Source organism: Haliotis rufescens, unplaced genomic scaffold (assembly GCF_023055435.1).
Source record: "Haliotis rufescens isolate VD_foot unplaced genomic scaffold, xgHalRufe1.0.p SCAF_46, whole genome shotgun sequence".
In the NCBI taxonomy this organism is placed as follows: domain Eukaryota; kingdom Metazoa; phylum Mollusca; class Gastropoda; order Lepetellida; family Haliotidae; genus Haliotis; species Haliotis rufescens.
The window spans coordinates 2,343,898-2,365,863 of NW_025964179.1; the positions used below are offsets into that span (position 1 = coordinate 2,343,898).

Sequence of the window (21,966 nt, forward strand, 5' to 3'; positions counted from 1 at the left end):
CAAAGTAAGATGGACCAATCAGAGAACAGAACTACTGACCCCACATGAGCCCGTATACCGTCAGTAAAAATCCAAGATGGTTGATAGTGACCTAATATGAGTGAGTTAGTAAATATTTAACGTCACATCGGCAATATTTCAGCCATATCGTGACAAGAGTGAGTGAGTGAGTGAGTTAGAATTTAAAGTCACATGAGCAATATTTCAGCCATATCGTGACAATCGAGGGTTAAACATATAAATACATAGGGACTAACATAAAAACCTGCCGGATCCAAAGACGGTGGCAAAATAGCATGTGCCACCGTCATTGGATCAAAACATTTATCATCTAGAATACCAGACAATAGCTCTATTTTTTACAGCTGAGGCCAATGGTATCCAGCCTTAGTACACATTCAAAAACAGTCTGCAAATAAACAATTTATAATCTTTTCTGATTCTTTATCTTGTCTTCAGGCACTGAAAAAAGTCACGTCTAATCATCCAATTATTTTAAATATTTTTGAACTTTATAATGATCTTTCAACTAGCCAATATGAAATCGTATTTTGCTGGTTGCCCAGTCATGTGGGCATAAAAGGCAACACAATGGCTGATGCTGCAGCTAAAGCAGCCCTCATCAAATCTGTGACACCACTTCTAATTCCATACAGTGATTATAAATCTGTGATCAGATGTTAAATCCAAGATCTTATGCAAAAGAAGTGGGACACCCAAGTAGGTATCAATAAATTACATCAATTAAGCCAACTATCGGTTACACCTATCCGATTTGAAGAGGTCATTTTACGACAATGTCTTATTGGCCATTCGAGATATACACACGAATATCTATTAAAAGGTGAGGATCCTCCATTCTGTATCCCTTGTGATGAGAGAATCACCGCCAAGCATGTCCTGCTTGATTGTGTTAATTTTTCCATCACATGGGATACATATTTCAATGTTTCATCTGTAATGGATCTTTTTACTATGATTAGTTCTCATTTAATTATTGACTTTTTAAAAGAAATAGAATTGTATCATAAAATTTGTTTATATGTTTGTGTAAAGAAATAGCTTTTCAGAATTGGTAGAATTAAGTTATATCGGATATTGTTAGTGGCAGTATCCTCGAGGTGGGTTAAAGAACTGTAAAATTGTTGTCCCCCTGAGAGGATATCGTAAGTCCCTGTCATTCAAAGAATATTTACTTCTACTACGTTTTTAAAATTATGGCTAAAACTTACGTACAATCACCAACCACTGAAGGGATGGTGTAAATCCTGCTGGGGTCCATGCAGGTAGCAAAAGTACTGTTAGTCCCCATGGACCCAAGCGTGGTGATCTACCTTCAGTTGTTGGCGATCTATAGCCCGTTTTTATAATGTAATGTTATGTACAGTGCTATTGATTTTATGATAACGTACTAGTTTTAAATAAATTTATTTGATAATGCACTATGGCATTGCTGGAGACGTGCAAAATGTAAAAAACTTCGATCTGGATTGCTACTGCTCGAATGTAAAACAGAAAAGCAGTCTAAAACATTGCAAGCTGCCAAACATTTAGTCTCTACTGCTGTTTTGGTTTCGCCACACAAAAGTCTCAATTCTAGCAAAGGCATTATCAGAGATAGAGATCAGTGTCTCTATGATATGACCAAAACTGAAATTACAGAAGAATTGAAAGATCAGGAAAGATCACGTACAAAAGAGAAGATGCCATCTACAAATCAAACACATATTTAATTACTTTTTCAAAGCCAACTACTCCAAAAAGTTTTAAAGCAGGATATTTCAACATCGAGGTGGATAAATACATTCGGTGTTACAAATGTCAGCAGTTTGGGCATACAGCCCACCCATGGGACAACCGCAAGGAATGCCATCAATGTGGAGAACACGACCATGAAACTGCTGACAAATGTTCTCAAAATCCTAAATGTGCAAACTGCTCTGGTAACCATGTTGCTTCGTCGAAGTCATGTCCGAAGTTTAAAATCCAACACCAGATTGTTCAGTTAAAACATGAAAGGAACATCACCTTCTTGGAAGCAAATCGAATAATCATGGCCACTGTATATCCGACCACAGCTGTCTCCTATTCGGCAGCAGTGTCACGCCCACCTTCAAAAACAGTCACATCCGTTCAATGTCAGACGGATATAACTTGGGTTTCAACAGAAAACTATTCCTTGATACATTCTTCGTCTTCACAAACTGATACATCACCATCTGTGTCAACATCGTTAATGGCAGCAGCACCGGAGCCAGCATCAGAACCAAAACCATCACCTGTGGTGAAAAATGCTAACAACAAAGTTGACCATTGAAGAACTTCAGATCGTGTATCAAAGCGTCGCCGTGACCCTATTTAAATTTACAATCGATATCAGACCTTGGAGGACATGGATGTCTCTCCACAATCTCAAGGGCGCAACAGAAGTAAGTCGCCGCTAAATGGGAGAAATAGATCTCCTGTTCACCCACCTATTATATGAACAATTCCCATCCACTAGTACAGTGGAATTGCAGAGGTCTCAGGACCAATTTTAACGAGTTACATCCTTTAATACAAAATTATAATGCCATCGGCAATCTGTCTCCAGGAGACATACCTTAAGCAGAATGACAACTTTGATTTGCGTACAATTCCTATCATTCCTTTTCTCCACCAGGTGTTGGGGGGCACGGGTGGCCCAGTCGTCTAAGGCGCCGCGATTCGCTGTGCAGAGTTGCGTCCCTTGGGCACGCCAGAAACCTATGATTGTGGGTTCGAATCCCGGTTCGCCCCAATTATGTTTCTAGGTTTGTCAGCACCATACCCGTGCTCGTGGGTTTCACCGAAGTGGTAAACGTCTTAGACCTGCATCACTTCGGGCTTTCCTCCCACATTAAGCTGACACGCCGTGATATAACTGGAATAATGTTTAAAGCGGCGTTAAACCCAACTCACTCACTCCACCAGGTGTTAAAGCTACTGGCGGATCTTCTGTTTTGGTGAGGCAGGGATTGATCCACAGCCCTGTTTCACTTAATACCAATCTTCAAGCTGTTGCAGTCCGACTGACTTTGCACATAACATTTACTCTGTGTTCTCAGTAAATTTCACCTTCTACTGTGCTTCAGCAATCGGATCTTCAATCTTTATATGACTAGCTGCCTAAGCCATGCATGATCATGGGTGACTTTAACGGCCATAACCCGTTATGGGGAAGTGTTGCCGTCAACCCTAAGGGAAAAGTTCTTGAAGATTGTATTTCCGATAACAATCTGTGCATTTTCAATGATGGATCAAATACATATCTACATCCTGCTACTGGAACGTATTCCGCTTTATAATTAGATCTATCCTTAACAGATTCCAATCTCGGGAACACATTTACATGGTCGGTTCACGATGACCAGTGTGGAAGCGATCATTTTCCTTCAATTCTGTCAGCAAATGGTCCATCTGATGTTCCACCCACATCAAGTTGGAACTTAACCAAAGCCAACTGGCCTCCCTTTCCGGAACTCTGTACTGATAGGTTGAAGCCTGATGTGTTCAGGGATGTAACTGATTCTATTCAGCTGTTTTCTGATATCTAAAACGAAAATGCCGACATAACCATTCAAAAGTCCTCTGCACATTTGAAAACCATGGTTTGATAAACAATGCAAACAGGCTGGGAAGAGTAGGAAAAAGGCTGAGAAATATTTCCGCCGACATCTAACTGTCCATAATTGGAATCATGTCAAAATTACAAGTGCCAAGGCACACCGTACCTTCAAGCAAAATAAAAGTAATTAAGTCTTGGAGGAATTATGTTTCTAAAATTAATTCTCGCACGCCTATATCCAAGGTGTGGAACATGATTGCCAAAAGTATAGGTTCAAAATCGAATGTTCAACATCTCACAGACGGTGACCATCTGTTGACAGATAAATCGGACATTGCCAATAAATTGGGTGAAACACTCTTCATCTTCCAACTACAAAATTATCAGAAACAACAGGGAAAGAAGAGGGTTGATTTTACTTCTCAAAATGGAGAAGATTATAGATTTTCACGAGCTAAATACTGCCTTAGGTCAAGCACACGATACTGCAACAGTAGCTGGTAGTATTCACGATAAGCTCCTGAAGTATTTGCCTGATTCATGTTTAGAGACGCTTCTTGATGTATTTGATCAGATCTGGACATCAGGAAATTTTCCGCCTTCGTGGCGTAATGCAATAGTTGTTCCCATACGTAAACCTGGTAGGGACCATACTGATGCATCTAATTACAGACCAATATCACTAACCAGCTGTGTGCGCCAAACCGATGAACGAATGGTAAATAATCGACTTGTGTGGGACTTGGAAACTAACAATGTTTATTGTAACATTCAATGTAGTTTCCGTCAAAATAGAAGTACAATTGACCATCTGGTACGTTTAGAATCCTTTGTCAAAAATGCAATTGTCAATAATCAGCATGCAGTATCAATCTTTTTTTTATTTAGAAAAAGCATATGATACCACATGGAAGCATGGTAATTTAAAAGATCTACATGATTTTGGGTTAAGAGGCCGTTTGCCTCAATTTATGTCCCAATTTTTAACAGACCGACAGTTTCAGGTTCGTGTGGGTTCCACCCTGTCTGACCATTTTAATCAGGATCAGGGTGTCCCACAAGGCAGTATTTTGTCTGTTACTCTGTTTAGCATAAAGATTGATAGTCTGTCAAAGGTTTTAAATGATTCCATTGATGGTTCACGATCTTAATATTTCATGTCGTGGCAAAAATATGCGTACCATCGAGAGACAGTTGAAGCTATGTCTCAACAAAATCGAAAAATGGTGCCTTGAAAATGGTTTTAAGTTTTCCAAAGTTAAGACCAATTGTATCCATTTTTGCAGGAAATACAAGCATGACAACGATCCAGAGCTATTTTTACATGACACTCCTATCAAGGTTGTAGAAGAGGCCAAGTTCCTGGGTCTCATTTTCGATCACCATTTAACTTTTAAGCCACATATCTCAAAAGTAAATGCATGAAGGCTTTAGATTTGTTGAAAGTTGTTGCCAATACAAAGTGGGGAGGTGATAAAAAAAAACTCCTACACTTATATAGGTCTCTGATCCGCTCTAAATTAGATTATGGCTCCATCGTTTATGGTGGAGCCTGTAAGAGCAAATTATAAAAAATAGATTCAATTCACCATCAGGGCCTAAGACTATGTCTTGGCGCATTTCTAACGTCTCCTGTGGATAACTTATATGTAGAAGCTGATGAACCATCGTTGAAGCGACGGCGTATTAAATTATCGCTTCAATACATTACAAAATTACGTTCTAACCCGTTAAACCCTTCATATAACTGTATATTTCAACCCCTTTACGTAGAACTTTTTCATAGTGAGCCTAAGCTGGTCCGACCATTAGGCATTCGGATTAAACCCCACATTACAGCTGCAAATATTAATCTAGATAATATTTCTCCTTTTAGGCTTTTGTCTTCTCCTCCTTGGCAACAGATCAGACCGGAAGTAGACTTTACCCTTTCTCAATTTAAAAAAATCAGACACAAATCAGTTGATATAACAACCCCGATTTCTGATGCTGCTCAACATCAACCTGTAGATTTTACTATGGGATGAGCCTACATGTACAATGTGATTGTCAATGAAACCAACAACAACAACAACACCTTCATTGCAAGTTAGAGGCCACAGGCCCATTGAACAGGAATACAATTACTGATTGAGTGACTTATACAATTTCACTGCATTCAATATGAATCATAATAACTGTACAATAGTAGGTTTATGATTAGAAGACATCAGGCGAACAAAGGATTCCAGTGACGGATTTACAAAGTATTTAGGATCAATGTATTGATATCTTAAATCATTAAAAGAGCATCAGATACGTTTGCTTCGGTAGTCGGTCATTCTTCATAGTGACTAGTTTAGCCCAATAATTTACACATTGTGTTACATCGGTGAGAAATAATAAAGGTCGACCACTTTCTCCAATAACAGAATCATTACAAGCACTCAGAATACAGAATTCATTTTATATACTTAGTATGAACTCTCTCAATTTGACCCACGACTTCATATCTCCAAAGTACATTAGCATAATACTGTCCATTGATTGTAGTTTTTGGTGGCATGTAATCAATCAGTATTATGCCTCTTGCATCCCAAAATATGGTGGCCATTACCTTGCCAATCGATGATGGTTGAGTGTGAAACTTCCTCAGAGGCGGAGAATTGGGGTGCTCACATTGCATGGATTCTAATTTAGTTTCTGGGTCCAGTGGTTTCATCACCTGTCACTAGACGAGAAGGAAATCCGAATTCATCAGTAGTACAGAGATCCAGGAGGTCTCAACAACTATTAGTTCTCTGATGGCGATCTTGACCTCTGAGGTTTCTAGGTACCCATCTTGCAGTTACCTTGGACATACCAAGATGTTCATGAATAATGATTACAACAGTTCCAACTGATATTTGGAATTCCCTATAAAGTTCAGATATACTCACACGCAAAAGAAACGCAAGTCGAGTATGCAGTATACATGTTAATTATTTTCAACAGTAAAGATAAGAAATACTAGAAGGGCAAGATTGACAAAAATTTGACTGAAGGCAGTTGAATGGATTAAAGGGCAGATGACATAATTATTTTTTTTGAAATGTTAAGGGCTTACACAGTTTCGGGTCAATACCCAAAATGTCAGTCAATAACTGGTGTGACCACCATTAGCATTGATCACTGCCACACATCCCCTGTACATTGAGTGGATCAGACGATTTGTGAAGGCCGTAGAGATCCTCCTGCACACGTCCAGAGAGGCTGTGCGTAGTTCATCGGCAGTTGTAGGGACTAGGCGCACATTGTGCAGACGCCTTTGAACCTCATCCCACAAGTGTTCGATGGGGTTCAGATCAGGGCTGAGGGCTGGCCACAGTAGAACACGGATGTTGTGTTGTTGCAGAAAGGCCATGGTAGCTCTGGCAACATGGGGATGAGCGTTGTCCTGCTAGAAAATGTGTTGTTGATGTTGTGCAAAAAATGGAACAACGTGGGGTCTGATCACTTGGTCGATATACCGCTGAGTAGTGACGCCGTGTCCCCGACCTTGACCAACATTCAGAAAGCACATGGGTCCAAGTCTCGCATTAAGTCCAACCCCTGCCCATATCATGACGCTAGGTCAACCCCTTGAATCCATTTCCACAACGTTTCTGTCAGCGAAACGATCATCTCGATTATGTGTTCCTATGGTCTGTCGAGCACTTTCACTTGCAGCTAGGAACGGATGTCGCTGGTGTTGACGGGTAATCTGCCTATCTTGTCGAGGTGTGGTGACCCTAGGACGACCGCTCCGAGGAAGGTCATCTGTGGTCTGTGTAGCATTATATCGATGCAGGAGACGGTAAATTGTGGTTATGTTAACGTTGAAATGACAGGCAACATGTTGGACAGACTCTCCAGCTTCCAAACGTCTGATAGCCGGGTTTCTCTGAATTTGAGTAAGGCGTGCCATTGTTGAACAAGGAGTGGTAGGTCCAAGAATCGGTCACAGTTTTATACCCACTACAGTTCGTGACAGTTCGTGACAGTTCGTGCATTTTCGATTTCGCGAGAAATGGGTGCATGATACCCACATATTCATTGAAATGGTGCGTTTTGGCGATTCGTTTTTTATCACCCCCCGGCATATAATGCGGGGGGATATAGCAATCAGCAAGTCTGTCCGTCCGTCCGTCCGTCTGTCTGTCTGTCTGTCCGTCTGTCCGTCCGTGATCATTTCCGGGGCAGAATTCGAAAACCATTCAGTGTATTTGATTGAAACTTGGCAAACTATCAGGCACATACTGAAGTGGTGCCTTTTGATATTTTGGGATTTTTCTCATTTTTATTTTTAATTTTTTTTATGGAATGAAGTTGGACATACTCAATTGGGGATGGGGTTCGTTTCCGGGGCAGAATTCGAAAACCATTCAGTGTATTTGATCGAAACTTGGCAAATCTATCAGGCACATACTGAAGTGGTGCCTTTTGATATTTTGGGATTTTTCTCATTCTTATTTTTAATTTTTTTATGGAATGAAGTTGGACATACTCAATTGGGGATGGGGTTCGTTTCCGGGGCAGAATTCGAAAACCATTCAGTGTATTTGATCGAAACTTGGCATTCATATGGATGCGACCGTGGATGATCTTTTGCGGGTAAACAATGTATGCTTCTTAAAGAACATTCAACTGTTGACTCATTACATACAGAATTGCACATTTACTAGTGGTTACTTTACAGACAGCTGCCGGGGGGATATGACATCTTTCTGATGACTCTTGTTATGTTGCGTTTTGACTTGGGGATTCCAAAATGCACCCAAAAATATTGATAACACCACCAGGCTTCACTACATGCTAAAACTCGTATCAATTTATGGTTCCGTGTATGTTACCTATTTGCTTAAAACCAATTGCGTTTCTTTTGCGTGTGAGTATATAACCAGGTGCATCGATGGCCCTATTCTAAAACGAGACTAAGATATTTTTACAATGAGCTGGGACGAGACTAAGATATTTTTACAATGAGCTGGGATTGGTATTTGCGGTGTAGCATTAACATTCCTCAACATGTCCAATTACAACCTCTATCTGGCCTGGCCCATCTACTACATTGTGAAGTCCTGCTCCAGCGTCCTACCCTGGACAACTTGTGGCAACAGCTGGAACACCGACCTGTGTGTGGAAGGTGTGAATACAGCCTACAACAGTAGCATGACAACCCTGTCAGTCAATAGTACAGATACAACCACGGCGGCTGAGTCGTGGGAAAATGTGACTTTGGCGCACACATCTGCAGAGGTATTCTGACAGTAAGAGATCAACCATGTTACATACCACCAAGACAAACTTAGAAGACTCATGTTTCGTTCATATAAAGAATGCAACCAAGATGATTTTTTAGTCAAATCCGTCAAATCCGTCACAGGCGCCTGTGATCTGTCGCGAACAATGCATTTGTTTGTACTCAACAACAAAAGTTCCTGTGACACCAATATTTTAGTTTATTTTTCAAACAAGTAAAGTTTGGTTTTCAATATTGCAGTACATGTATGGAATCAAGTCACAAAAACGCAACTGCTACAGAAAAGCATGCATTCAATGCAAAAGTTGACTTTTATGCAAGCCCCATGCATTTCACTACCCAAGAATGGGTATAAAAACATGTGCGTTAACGGGATTCCATATGCCTTGTTTACCATCGTTCTGATAACCACTCAGAAAAACAACAAAATTACGCAATTATTCAACATTACGAAACGCCACGCCTGTCCGAAAATGAGCGTCTGCGAGCCACTGGCATGCTTGAAGCAGGATCGAGACAACATGATGTTGCAAGACAATTTAACGTCCATAGAAACACCATTTGGTGTTTATGGTTGGCAACAGACGAATTCAGTCAGAGACCATCCTCGGAGTGGCAGGCCACGCGTAACAAAAAATCGGCAAGACAACTGGATTCGAACAACACACCTACGAAATCGATTCCAGCCACCAACAGTGACTGCACGAAGCATCCCTGGCCTTCGACGAATATCTTCACAAACCGTACGTCGTCGCCTCAGATATGCAGGGATTGTCGCCAAAAGACATCCCATTTGGACAGGAAACCACCGTCAAGCACGTCTACAGTGGTGAAGACAGCGTTTACGCTGGACGGCCATGTAGTTGGGACAAGTTATATTCAATGACGAGTCTCGGTTTTCACCTCAGCCACAGCGATGGACAGATTCGAGTGTACCGACGTCGAGGTGAACGTTACGTCAATCATTGTGTCATGGAAGAAGATTGGTTCGGGGGCGGCAGCGTTTTAGTATAGGGTGGGATTACAGCAAGACAGAGGACCCGTTTGATAGTGGTAGAGGGAAGTCGAATCCATCGACTATATGATGTCCATCCAGCCTGGCTGATCTCAGACCAAACTCTGAGACTGAACTCTAACTTTGTGATAAGGATGTGTGCCACCGCAAAGGACATGTGTGATACAGGACTGTGCCACAAATGTGGTCTTGTGTATCGTGATCCAGTGACACATGCAGTTGTTGAGTGTGAATGTACGTGTGATATTCGGGATCAGCTCTGGATGGAGTTGATCAATATCGGTGATGTTGACTTTAGCTGCTACCTGCATGGTATGGACTCCGCAAAGCTCACCGAATGCCTGTTGTCTTGCAGAACAGATTACAGACTATGTGACAAAGATGCTGATGACTTTGCAAGAGTGTGTGTTAAATATGTCAAGCCAATGTTTGAAATGGTGTTCAACTAACTCTCAATATATCAGCATTACCATTCTGCATATTTAATGCAAAATAACATGTTGTTCTGATAAATGTTCATCTATTATTTTCTGCTTTTCTTGTACTCTTCTTTATGGAGGAATAATAGGTTATATATATAGGGTGGGATTACAGCAAGACAGAGGACCCGTTTGATAGTGGTAGAGGGAAGTCTTAATGGACAGCGCTACCGTGACGAGATCATCGGCCCTGTTGTTCTTCCGTCGTCATGGCCCAGGCATTACCTTTCAACATGACAACACCCGGCCTCATATTGCTCGACTTGTTCAGGATTCCCTTCAACAAAACAACGTGAATGTGATCCCGAGGCCGGCTCGCTCCCCTGATCTCTCACCAATCGAGCGCATATGGGATGCGATAGATCGGCGCCTTTGACGACAACCACATGTTCCACGGACGTTCCAGGAACTTCGAAACATGCTCCAGCAGATATGGACAGATATCCCACAGGACTTTGTGCGACGCCTGGTCCATTCTATGAGACGAAGATGTGTTGCTTGCATCGCAACTAGAGGTGGACACACACGCTATTAATTTGTAAATTGACATTTTGGCATGTTCATGCATTTTTTTTATGAAATCACGCATTTTTTAAAGTCAGTATGTCAGTAAACCATTTGAACACTTACAGGAGTCTTTTTATCTGTTGCAAACCGAAATTGTTTCAGATTTGATAAAAAACATAACTTTGCTTTAAATCTTATTCAATGTCACAGGAACGTTTGTTGTTCATTATAGATTAATGACACTCGGTTTGTATCCTATGACTGGTATGGTGGAAGGTGTTTTCACGCCTTTAATTGTTTTGTTTGACTTTCGGGTACAATGTACAATGAGTGTCTCTACTGGTTGGACGACGTGGGGTCTGTGCAGTGGCGAGTAGCTGGATGTCTGTTTCGTTCAGTTGCTATTATCTTTCTGTGTCTTATCCGTGGAGTCAAGTCTTCTGGCAAAGTAACTTGGTCTAAATCACTTACATAATTGTTCGTCCAATAGTGCTTTTCGTTTTAGCGTAGTGTATATTTATCGTTAACGTAGTATACAAGAAACGATATCATGTATTCACTGTATCCTTTGAAACTAGTTGGTTGGTTTGTTGTGTAACGCCGCACCTAGCAATATTCCAGCTATATGACGGCGGTCTGTAAATAATCGAGTATGGACCAGACAATCCAGTGATTGATATATGAGCATCGATCCACGCAATTTGGATCGATGACATGCATCAACCAAGTCAGCGAGCCTTACCACCCGATCCCGTTAGTCGCCTCGTACGACAAGCATAGTCGCCTTTTACGGCAAGCATGGGTTGCTGAAGACCTATTCTACCCCGGATCTTCACGGGTACCTTTGAAACTGACTTTGCGTGTGTTGGTGATTCCGAGAGATCAATCAGAGATTATTAATAACATTAACCACCTCTGATTTTCATTTAGAAAGACAACCTACTCAAAACATTCACCAATGCCACTTCAATCAATATCTTCGCCACAACAAAGAGTTTATGTCTATATTTGGCATGTAGGAATAGATATAAATGTATAGTGTTTTCAAATTAGAGCTAAATTAAAGAGAGCTAAATTCGCATTCGTTGCCAAATACAAATTAACGTCAACCGGGCTCTTCATTGAAAATATATATGTTTATCTCCTAAAAAGTATGTCCATATTGAACATGCTTCTTGTAATCAGAAGATAAATAAACAATTAATCAAAATCAGAACACGGATGTAAATAGGTTTCTGTTTATTCTTTTTATACCTCAACAAAGTGTAAAACTGTAACAAACACATATGCTAGTAAAAATATTGAAATGTGTGTATATGAGGCGGCACAAAAGAAACCATGTGGATATACACATACGTGTGTACCTGCCTATTTTTGTCAGCAGGAGTTTGGTCTAACTCTGCTTTAAGCAGTATTTCAGTTATATCAGGGTGGCAACTTCATGCGGGGAGGGAGTATGGTTTTACGCCCCTTTTAGCAATATTCCAGCAATATCACGGCGGGGACACCATGAATGGGCTTCACACATTGTACCCATGTCGGGAATCGAACCTTGGTCTTCGGCGTGACGAGCGAACGCTTTCACCACTAGGCTATCCGACCGTCCGCTTCGTGTGGGAGGAAATATAAAATATAAAACATGAACGCCAGAGAATAACCAGTGATGACACTAGGTAGTTGAAAAATGTTCGTTTTGCAGCACAGCGGGGTACTGTTTTATTGTCTCAGCCCAATCATTTGTTTTGTAGTTGACACAGTTTTATTCATAAGTGTTTCTCAGCTTGTGACGAAACGAGGGGACTTCAGTCCATAAGCAGAAACATCCGCCATTCTATTAAATATAGAAAAAACAGAGTCAAGATATTCGTGCTTGTCAAAACTCCTTTAATACTTAAACACCTGATGAAATCACTTGTTTATATATAATTTACCGTGTATACAGCTCAGGATGTCCAGTAGAGACATAAGGTCAAAAGTGTCGATAAGGGAGTTTTGACAAGCACAAAAAAACTGGCCTCTGGATGGATATATATATATATATATATATATATATATATATATATATATATATATATATATATAATAAAATAATAAAGTCCACGTTAGTCCATCATAGTCCATATATAGTAAACTACGGTTATAACGAACACGCTTATAACGAACTAACGGATATAACGAACTAACATTTTAGTCCCGACTATATGCTATAGTTATGCTGTTTATATGCGTATAACGAATTAGGGTTATAACGAACTAAAATGAGTAGTCCCTTTGAGTTCGTTATAACCGTAGTTTACTGTATATATATATAGTGTGTGTGTGTTCAGTAAAAGCATGACTACAAACAGTGACGTTTAAATCTTGCAAGATATTGATATAATGCAGGATTCCAGTTAGGCCACTTCTGTGGGGACAGTGATGTTTTAGACAGTACAGTGGTAAAAGCTGTGACCTGGAAATGAAAGCTTCGTGGATTTCAACTGGATAAAGGACTCGGTCCGATAATATATCGGCAAAATAATACAGATTTATACAGATTTTGCGTGCCTTACGAAAATAACGTCACACCAAAGAAATCTTTTTTCGAATATTTGCGACGCCTCTGATGTAATGACAGCGAAAACCTCGTACTGGCTGCTTAATCAGACTGGAATAACCATGGACGAAGTACTAAATGCAGGCATTCTCAAAAGGTCAAGAAAGTTTGCTTTTGTAAGAATGTGCCTATGCATTATAGAGAACACACAATACAGTGATATGTAACCTATAACACACTGATAAGTGTTAAAAAAAGCAAACAAACACGTTCCATAGCCACAATAAATGCATATACTTTCTTTTCAATTACCCAGAAGTCCCACGTTCATATACGCAGAATTTCCATAGTCTTCTATGCAATTGGGATCGATGACATGCTTCAACCAAGTCAGCGAGCCTGACCACCCTATCCCGTTAGTCGCCTCATATGACAAGTAATACAAACAGACCACGACAGCATGCCCTCTGCTGAATGATATGTAGAATTCGTGTATGATCCTTTCTCTGCTAAGTTAAATTACATGCGCCTGAAACACATTCTTAACAAAATGATGAATGGATTGTGACAGTGAGCTTGAAAACAACGGAAAAAGGAGTTGAGTTTTTTAACACTTTGAGAGCGAGTTTGTTAAATATTGTTTTCGTCGCCATGTCCATACATCCTTTTTTGTGCTGGAGTGAGGTCTGACAAAATGTTGGTCGATGGCATGGACAGTCGTCTTCGGGATCGAGATGTGAGGTTATGCCCCTGACTGTAACCTCCTCATCTGCATACGACATGACTAAGAATCTTTCTTCTTCCGATTTTGAGCCTGGACAAGATTGTAATATGCTCCTTTCAGAGCTAACAGTTCTGTGTGTGTTCCAACTTCGATTATCTCCCCTTGTTTCACGACCGCAATCTTGTCCGCATTCTGGATTGTTGACAGACGGTGGGCGATTACAATGCAAGTCCGGCCTGCACGGGCCTTGTCCAGTGCCTCCTGGACAACCTGATCGGAAAAAAATCCAACGAATGACCACACATACAGGAGGAGGGGTTTTATTTGAAATACGGAGAAGTATAAACGTTAATAGTATTCGTGGAAGTATCATGTTTCAGAAACAACTTCGTTTCTGCTTGATAGGATACCCCAACCTTGAAATCCATATTTAGAGAATCGAAGAAATGAGAGTGAGTTAGCTTGCATCTTTTAACATAATATTCCAGCTGTAACACCATGTGCCGGTTTGATGGGGTAGGACAGCTTGATATTCCGGAGTTCCTAAAAGTTTACCATTCTGGAGCAACACGAGAATGGGTGTTGTGCTTACAAAAGAACAGAAAATATCCCATATATGTTGTTTCACTGTCATTTGTTTCATAAATAAAGCGTTAGTGTTTATGTTCAACAATGTCAAACATGTCCATGTGGAAACAATGTTTGATAAACAAAATCAATCAAACTAAATCATGACTCACAGCCCACGACCATTCAATCACTCACCCTCTCGCTCTCTGAGTCCAGGGCTGATGTTGCCTCGTCCAGAAGAAGTACCTTGGGGTCTCGGACAAGAGCACGAGCAATGGCGACTCTTTGTTTCTGTCCACCAGAAAGTTGTGTCCCTTTGCTTCCAACGTTAGTCTCATACGCCTGGAACAGTGTGGCAGTGTTAACTTTATGGCTGAATTACTAACATGATGTTCCTGAAATATTTACTATATTTACGTTCTCCCAGGCATATCAATAAACGTACATGTAGGACACCCATGTATGTGATAAAACTCATAATCACCAGAAAGCGCTGCTTAAAGCAAGACAGTGAGTAAGTGAGTGAGTATGGTTTTACGCCGCTTTTAGCAATATTCCAGCAATATCACGGCGGGGAACACCAAAAATGGCCTTCATACAGTGTACCCCTGTCGGAAATCGAACCCGGGTTTTCGGCGTGACGAGCTAACGCTTTAACCACTAGGCTATCCGACCTCCCCTTTAAAAACTTGTATGCTATGCTGGAAATGTCACCAATGATATAGAGTTTTGTTGAGTTATACATGAACAGTATTCAAAGCACAAATTCCTGAAGTAGATCTTCTATTCCTTCCAATATCGACGTACCAGAGGTAACGATGCTATAAAGGAATGGATGTTTGACATTCTTGCTGCTGCTATTATTTCGTCCATAGACACTATACGAGAATTGTCGCCGTAGGCGATGTTCTCTGCAATGCTGCAGTCAAAAAGAGTCGGTTCCTGTGACACCAATGCTAATTGTGAGCGCCACCACTTGAGGTCCAGACTTGGGATCGGGGATTTGTCAGCCATCTGGAAATGAAACAGATACTCCTCGTCATACTCGTCAATTAAATTGTTGTACAACTGTCTTCACCTATCCCACACGCATTGGCTGCTGCCATCACAATCTCAACTACATTTGTACTATTTCCTAACCACCAGATGTCTACACTATTATCGCCAACACCACTTCTGCAAAATCGGACATAAGCAACCCAATCGCCATCTTCTCATATCCTTAATGTACAACTAACCTGATAACTAACGATACAGTTGATATACCAGTGCGTCTGTATCTGATCATGCTCTGAGAACTGAGAAAGTTATTCTGATCAAAAAGCTTGATGAACTATAGCCCACTTATTTTAGTGCATTCCACAATCAATACAGATCTTTCATTGGATCTGATAAGGATCCTTAGCCTGTCGGCATCGTAAACGTCGACGACCTCCCAAAGCAAACACTTTCAAACCCTACCCAGCACACATCACAAACACCCAGACCCACACCCAACCCGCCCTGACACACACACCACAAACACCCTCACCCCACCCAACCATGCCCCAACACACATAGCAAACACCCTCACCCCACCCAACCTTGCCCCAACACACACAGCAAACACCCTCACCCCACCCAACCTTGCCCCAACACACACAGCAAACACCCTCACTCCTACCCAACCTTGCCCCAACACACACAGCAAACACCCTCACCCCTACCCAACATTGCCCCAACACACACAGCAAAAACCCTCACTCCTACCCAACCTTGCCCCAACACACAGAGCAAACACCCTCACTCCTACCCAACCTTGTCCCAACACACAGAGCAAACACCCTCACTCCTACCCAACCTTGTCCCAACACACACAGCAAACACCCTCACTCCTACCCAACCTTGCCCCAACACACACAGCAAACACCCTCACTCCTACCCAACCTTGTTCCAACACACACAGCAAACACCCTCACTCCTACCCAACCTTGCCTCAACACACACAGCAGAAACCCTCACTCCTACCCAACCTTGCCCCAACACACACAGCAAACACCCTCACCCCACCCCACCCCTACTCCAACACACACAGCAAACACCCTCACTCCTGCCAAACCTTGCCCCAACACACAGCAAACACCCTCAACCCACCCCACCCCTACCCAAACACACACAGCAAACACCCTCACTCCTACCCAACATTGCCCCAACACACACAGCAGAAACCCTCACTCCTACCCAACCTTGCCCCAACACACACAGCAAACACTCTCACCCCACCCCACCCCTACCCCAACACACACAGCAAACACCCTCACTCCTGCCAAACCTTTCCCCAACACACAGCAAACACTCTCAACCCACCCCGCCCCTACCCAAACACACACAGCAAACACCCTCACCCCACCCAACCCCTACCCAAACACACACAGCAAACACCCTCACCCCACCCAACCCCTACCCCAACACACACAGCAAACACCCTCACCCCACCCAACCCCTACCCCAACACACATAGCAAACACCCTCACCCCACCCAACCCCTACCCCAACTTACCACGGCTCCGTGTTCTGTATTATAGAAGCGCTCGATAAGTTGTATGGTGGTACTCTTGCCGCACCCACTGCTGCCCACGAGGGCCAGAGTCTCCCCGGGCTGGACATCGAAACTCAGGCCTTTGAGAACAGTCACATTCGGCCGAGACTTGTAGCGGAACATTACGTTGGTTAAAGTGACTGCCCCACTGTAGTGATCCTACACAAACAAAATGTGGTGTTGGAATGAACTCCATAAATGCCGTAAACAAACATAACTATAATATTTCGTTTGAACGTTTGCAGATGTGACAATATGTGTGATGTGTGGGTAGGAATGATGCTGGTTAACAATTAAGGTGATGTCGAAAGTGACAAGTTCCAGAGAGTGGTACAGAAATTGCCTAAATGTATGTAATGCCTGGCCTGCACTGCCTTCCTTAAAGATCTGAGTTCGACTACGTACGTACTCAATCAACAAGATTATCTTAGGTTAAATGTTGTGAAGAATCTGTAAATGGTACAATTTAATACATTGTAATAAGTCATGTTATTCTGTTTTAATCACTGCAGACCCATGAAGATTCCGGGGTAGAATAGGTCTTCAGCAACACATGCTTGCCGTAAAAGGCGACTATGCTTGTCGTACGAGGCGACTAACGGGATCGGGTGGTCAGGCTCGCTGACTTGGTTGAAGCATGTCATCGATCCAAATGCGTGGATCGATGCTCACGATATCAGTCACTGGATTGTCTGTTCCTGACTCGATTATTTACAGACCGCCGTCTTTATAGCTAGAATATTGCTGAGTGCGACGTTAAACAACAAACAAACAAACATAATCTCTACAGTTTTATGTCTGCTTTCGTTTTGGTCTCAGAACACGGAAATAAATTTAATCTTACAAGTGTCTTTCCTTTCGACGTCTCTGTGCTGATCTCGGGCTGTCTGTCAATGACTGCAAAGAGACGTCCAGCCGCCATCATTCCTTTCGTATAATCTTGAGAGGAGGAAGTGGCTCTTCCACTTTGCTGGCCTCCAAATATGATACTTGCGAATACTCTGCAATACATAAATATAAAGATGCAACATTGGCGCCCCATGATGCTGTTTCTACATGTCGAATACGATTTCACGATACATAACATACAGGCATGGATCCTGTGATTGTAGAGATAAGTGCATGCTCCCTGACGATTTGATAAAAAAAAAGAATTTGGAGCCAGGTGAGTGAGTAAAGATGCCATTTTAGCAATATTACAGCATACAGAAAAAAACATGTGAAGAATTATACCTTTGGCTGGAGGAGCGAACGACTGAACCACAAGGGTACTCGACTGACCCGAATTGGGAGACGAACTAACAGCGTGAGGTCTCAAATGTTAAATCTATACACTATTTTGATTGTCTGTACATACAATAAATAACGTTCGATCAACTGGTCAACAAATCGTAAAGTCCTACCTGAATACTTCGAAGAACTGCATTTCCCCAATCTGCACCAAATATGCACCGTACGTAAATGCTGCTGCGTAGGCGAAAAATACGATACATTGGGAGAACCCATGGGCGATACCCCGGATGTGGGACCTCTTCACTCCAGAACTGAAAGGACAACGAGTAATATTCATACAGTCATGGATGGATAAACACTCTTGTTGGGTTAGAATTGGATCCTAGCAACCGATGCTTTTGGTTGGATGCGTCTTAATATACTGGCCGGTCAGGTCTTTATTCATTGCGTTTCTTTGTACCCCGACGGTGCGCGGCAAAGCTCATACCATCAATCACTGGTGTCTCTGCTTCAGACTAGATGACATAAAAGTTGGAATATTGCTGAGTGTGACGTTAACACCAAGCAAACAAACAAAAATCCCTCAACAATATTTCGATAAGTCAGTGGTTAATAAACACCAATGTGGTAGTTCTAACCTGGTTGTTTTGGTGTGAATGTTTCAATCATGTCCCCCACCAACTCACTATTACAATTCCTCAATGGGAAACATGGTATCATTTGATCACGGCATACAGTTTCTCCTGCCACCCACATTACTTGTGTATTCAACACAGCATTTGCTGTTTTAAAACGTTACAAATAATATACTGCCCCAAACAGTTAATTACACCTACTTGCATATTCCTGTTATTATTTCTTCATATCTGTCTATAAAAACTTTCTCTGTGTGAAGAGATGCAACAGTGCGAATGTTGGCGGTCGTCTCAGAACAAATCTGGAACAGAATCATATTCAATTGTATTTTCACAGTCACATCAGTCACATTCCATCACAACCTCAAGACATACACTTGTTTCTGTGGAGCCAAACAGTTTGGCTCCACTGGTGGCCCAGTCGTCTAAGACGCCGCGATTCGCTGTGCGCTGTGACTTGCGTCCCTTGGGCACGCCAGAAACCTATGATTTTTGGTTCTCCCCGATTATGTTTCCAGGTTTGTCAGCACTATACCCGTGCTCGTGGGTCACCGAAGTGGTAAACGTCTGAGACCTGCATCACTTCGGGCTTTCCTCCCACATTAAGCTGACACGCCGCGATATAACTGTAACGCACTCACTAAATCATTCAGATTTATCCGAAGAGTTACCGAAAAGTCAGAATGTTTAATACCTCACTGCCATCCTCACCTTTCCAGCCTGGTCAACAAATTTCTTGTCAGCGTTTGAGAATCCTTTAAATATCCTTCCTTGAATGATGCCCGCTCCTATCATTACAGGCATAAAACACAGAATGGTGAACGCCAACTTCCAGCCATATATGAAGGCAATGACCAACGAGGCAGCAATGGTTGCTAGAGCTTCGAGACCGAACCCGATCTGCGATGTAGCCTGGTGGAAGAAACAAAACCGTAAAACGATCAGTGTTTTTTTCGCCAACGTTATTTGAGTTAGTGAGTGAGTTAGGTTTTACGCCGTAGCAAACTTCCCATGATACAAAGGTGGGAGACAGCTACGGGCGTAACACATTGTCATTAAGCGACATAACTTTTTCCATATCCAATAGAATAGAATCTATAGTACGATTGCGACTATATCAGAGCATGTGTTTATGATTCACTATCAAATAGCGGTGTTCGCAAAAAGGTGAGTGTACCCTGCCCCACCGGTGGCACAAGACACAAACACATGCAAATGCAAGTCATATGTTCACCTGAAAAAACACGGGAACATATGTTACAGGTAAAAAAAATATGGATTTGTATCGGACATCATGATCGGTGATCACATCACTGAGGCGTCAAATTTGGGAATGTCCACCATCAATCTTTTTGGAAGCCTATGTTGTAACCTTGACCACACAACAGCTGAGTCTTTGAAATCTTGGTACACACGTTGGGAATCGGCGTGAAGAGCGACCTGCTAGGATAAGATGGCGTCTCCACATTGCATTTTGAAAGTATGAAGCAACCTGCAGTCTTATGACTTTAATTATGTCCTTAAGAGTTTCGTCTACGATGCATTGGGTAGGGAAGTGGCGACAAAGACACGTCCCCAACGCGGGTTCTTGCGCAGACGCACACAAAAGCACTTTTACCGACTCAACTGACGAAGTTTTAAAGTTGTATCGACTCTTGTCGATTGGATAAAATCTTTACATACTCACCGACTGAAGAACCTGTGCGTCTGCAGCTAGTCGCGTCGTAAGATAACCTACTTGATTCTTTGTGTTATCGAAAAAGTCCATGTCCTGTTTGGAAACATTATAACAGTTATGACGTAGATTGACTTTTGTATTATGTAATCTAGAAACACACATCAGTGTATGTATTATGGTATTTTCCATGTTTCACTATCAAAGTTCGTAATTGTTGATTTATTGCATTTGGTTGGTTTGTTGTTTTACGCCGCACTCAGCAATATTCCAGCTATATGACGACGGTCTGTAAATAATCGAGTCTGGACCAGACAAACCATTGATTAATATCATGAGCATCGATCCACGCAATTGGGATCGATGACATGCATCAACCAAGTCAGCGAGCCTGACCACCCGACCCCGTTAGTCGACTTTTACAACAAGCATAATCGCCTTTTACGGCAAGCATGGGTTCCTGAAGACCTATTCTACCCCGGATCTTCACGGGTCTGATATATTGGATTTAACTTATGCTTTAGGTCACATCGGCAATATTTCGGCCATATCGCGACTCTAAATGTTAAATTATGTACAGCGTTAAGGGTGAGTAGTGTGTAGTGAGTGAGTGAGTATGATTTTACGCCGCTTTTAGCAATATTCCAGCAATATCACGGCGGGGGACACCAGAAATGGGCTTCACATATTGTACCCATGTCGGGATTCGAATCCGGGTCTTCGGCGTGACGAGCGAACGCTTTAACCACTAGGCTACCCGACCGCCCCGAGTAGGGTGTAACTGTTAAGTGCGAGAGTGAGTGAGTCCGCTATAGTGGTGAAACACATGAGCACCGCAGATAAATTGATTGAGAATAAAACTTAAGTGGGGTATCAAACATGGGGTTTCGGTGTGACGGGCGAACGCTTCAGGTTACCCCACATTCCCAAATAGAATCATAGCTTAGTCTCTTACCTGGTTCACTATGGACTTGAAGGCCATACTACGTACACGAGCAGTCAGCCCAGCGCCAGACTTGGAGAAACAGTAGGTCTGAAGAATAATATCATGAACAGATACTCTCGTTGCAAGTGCTAAGTCCCCAGACAACTTACAAAGTAGAAATAATGAAAATAGATCTCCTGCAGACTGTCAGTCAACCGGGTGGTGAGGTGAGCGATTTCAATG

The 21,966-nt window shown here is 42.1% G+C and overlaps 1 protein-coding gene across 1 annotated transcript in view; it reads right to left on the minus strand.

Moving 5' to 3' along the window:
• Positions 1–13,067: 13,067 nt before the first annotated feature.
• The window catches only part of LOC124141603 (ATP-dependent translocase ABCB1-like), a 38,697-nt gene continuing 29,798 nt past the window's right edge, over positions 13,068–21,966 (minus strand). The window contains exons 17-26 of the mRNA XM_046509631.2: positions 21,754–21,831; positions 20,811–20,894; positions 19,835–20,035; positions 19,325–19,425; positions 18,659–18,799; positions 18,100–18,256; positions 17,217–17,414; positions 15,485–15,691; positions 14,873–15,019; positions 13,068–14,377 (exon numbers count right to left, since the gene is read on the minus strand). Of these exons, the coding sequence (XP_046365587.2) occupies positions 14,168–14,377; positions 14,873–15,019; positions 15,485–15,691; positions 17,217–17,414; positions 18,100–18,256; positions 18,659–18,799; positions 19,325–19,425; positions 19,835–20,035; positions 20,811–20,894; positions 21,754–21,831 (1,524 nt within the window). The 3' untranslated portion in view covers positions 13,068–14,167. The remainder of the gene's footprint in view (positions 14,378–14,872; positions 15,020–15,484; positions 15,692–17,216; positions 17,415–18,099; positions 18,257–18,658; positions 18,800–19,324; positions 19,426–19,834; positions 20,036–20,810; positions 20,895–21,753; positions 21,832–21,966) is intronic.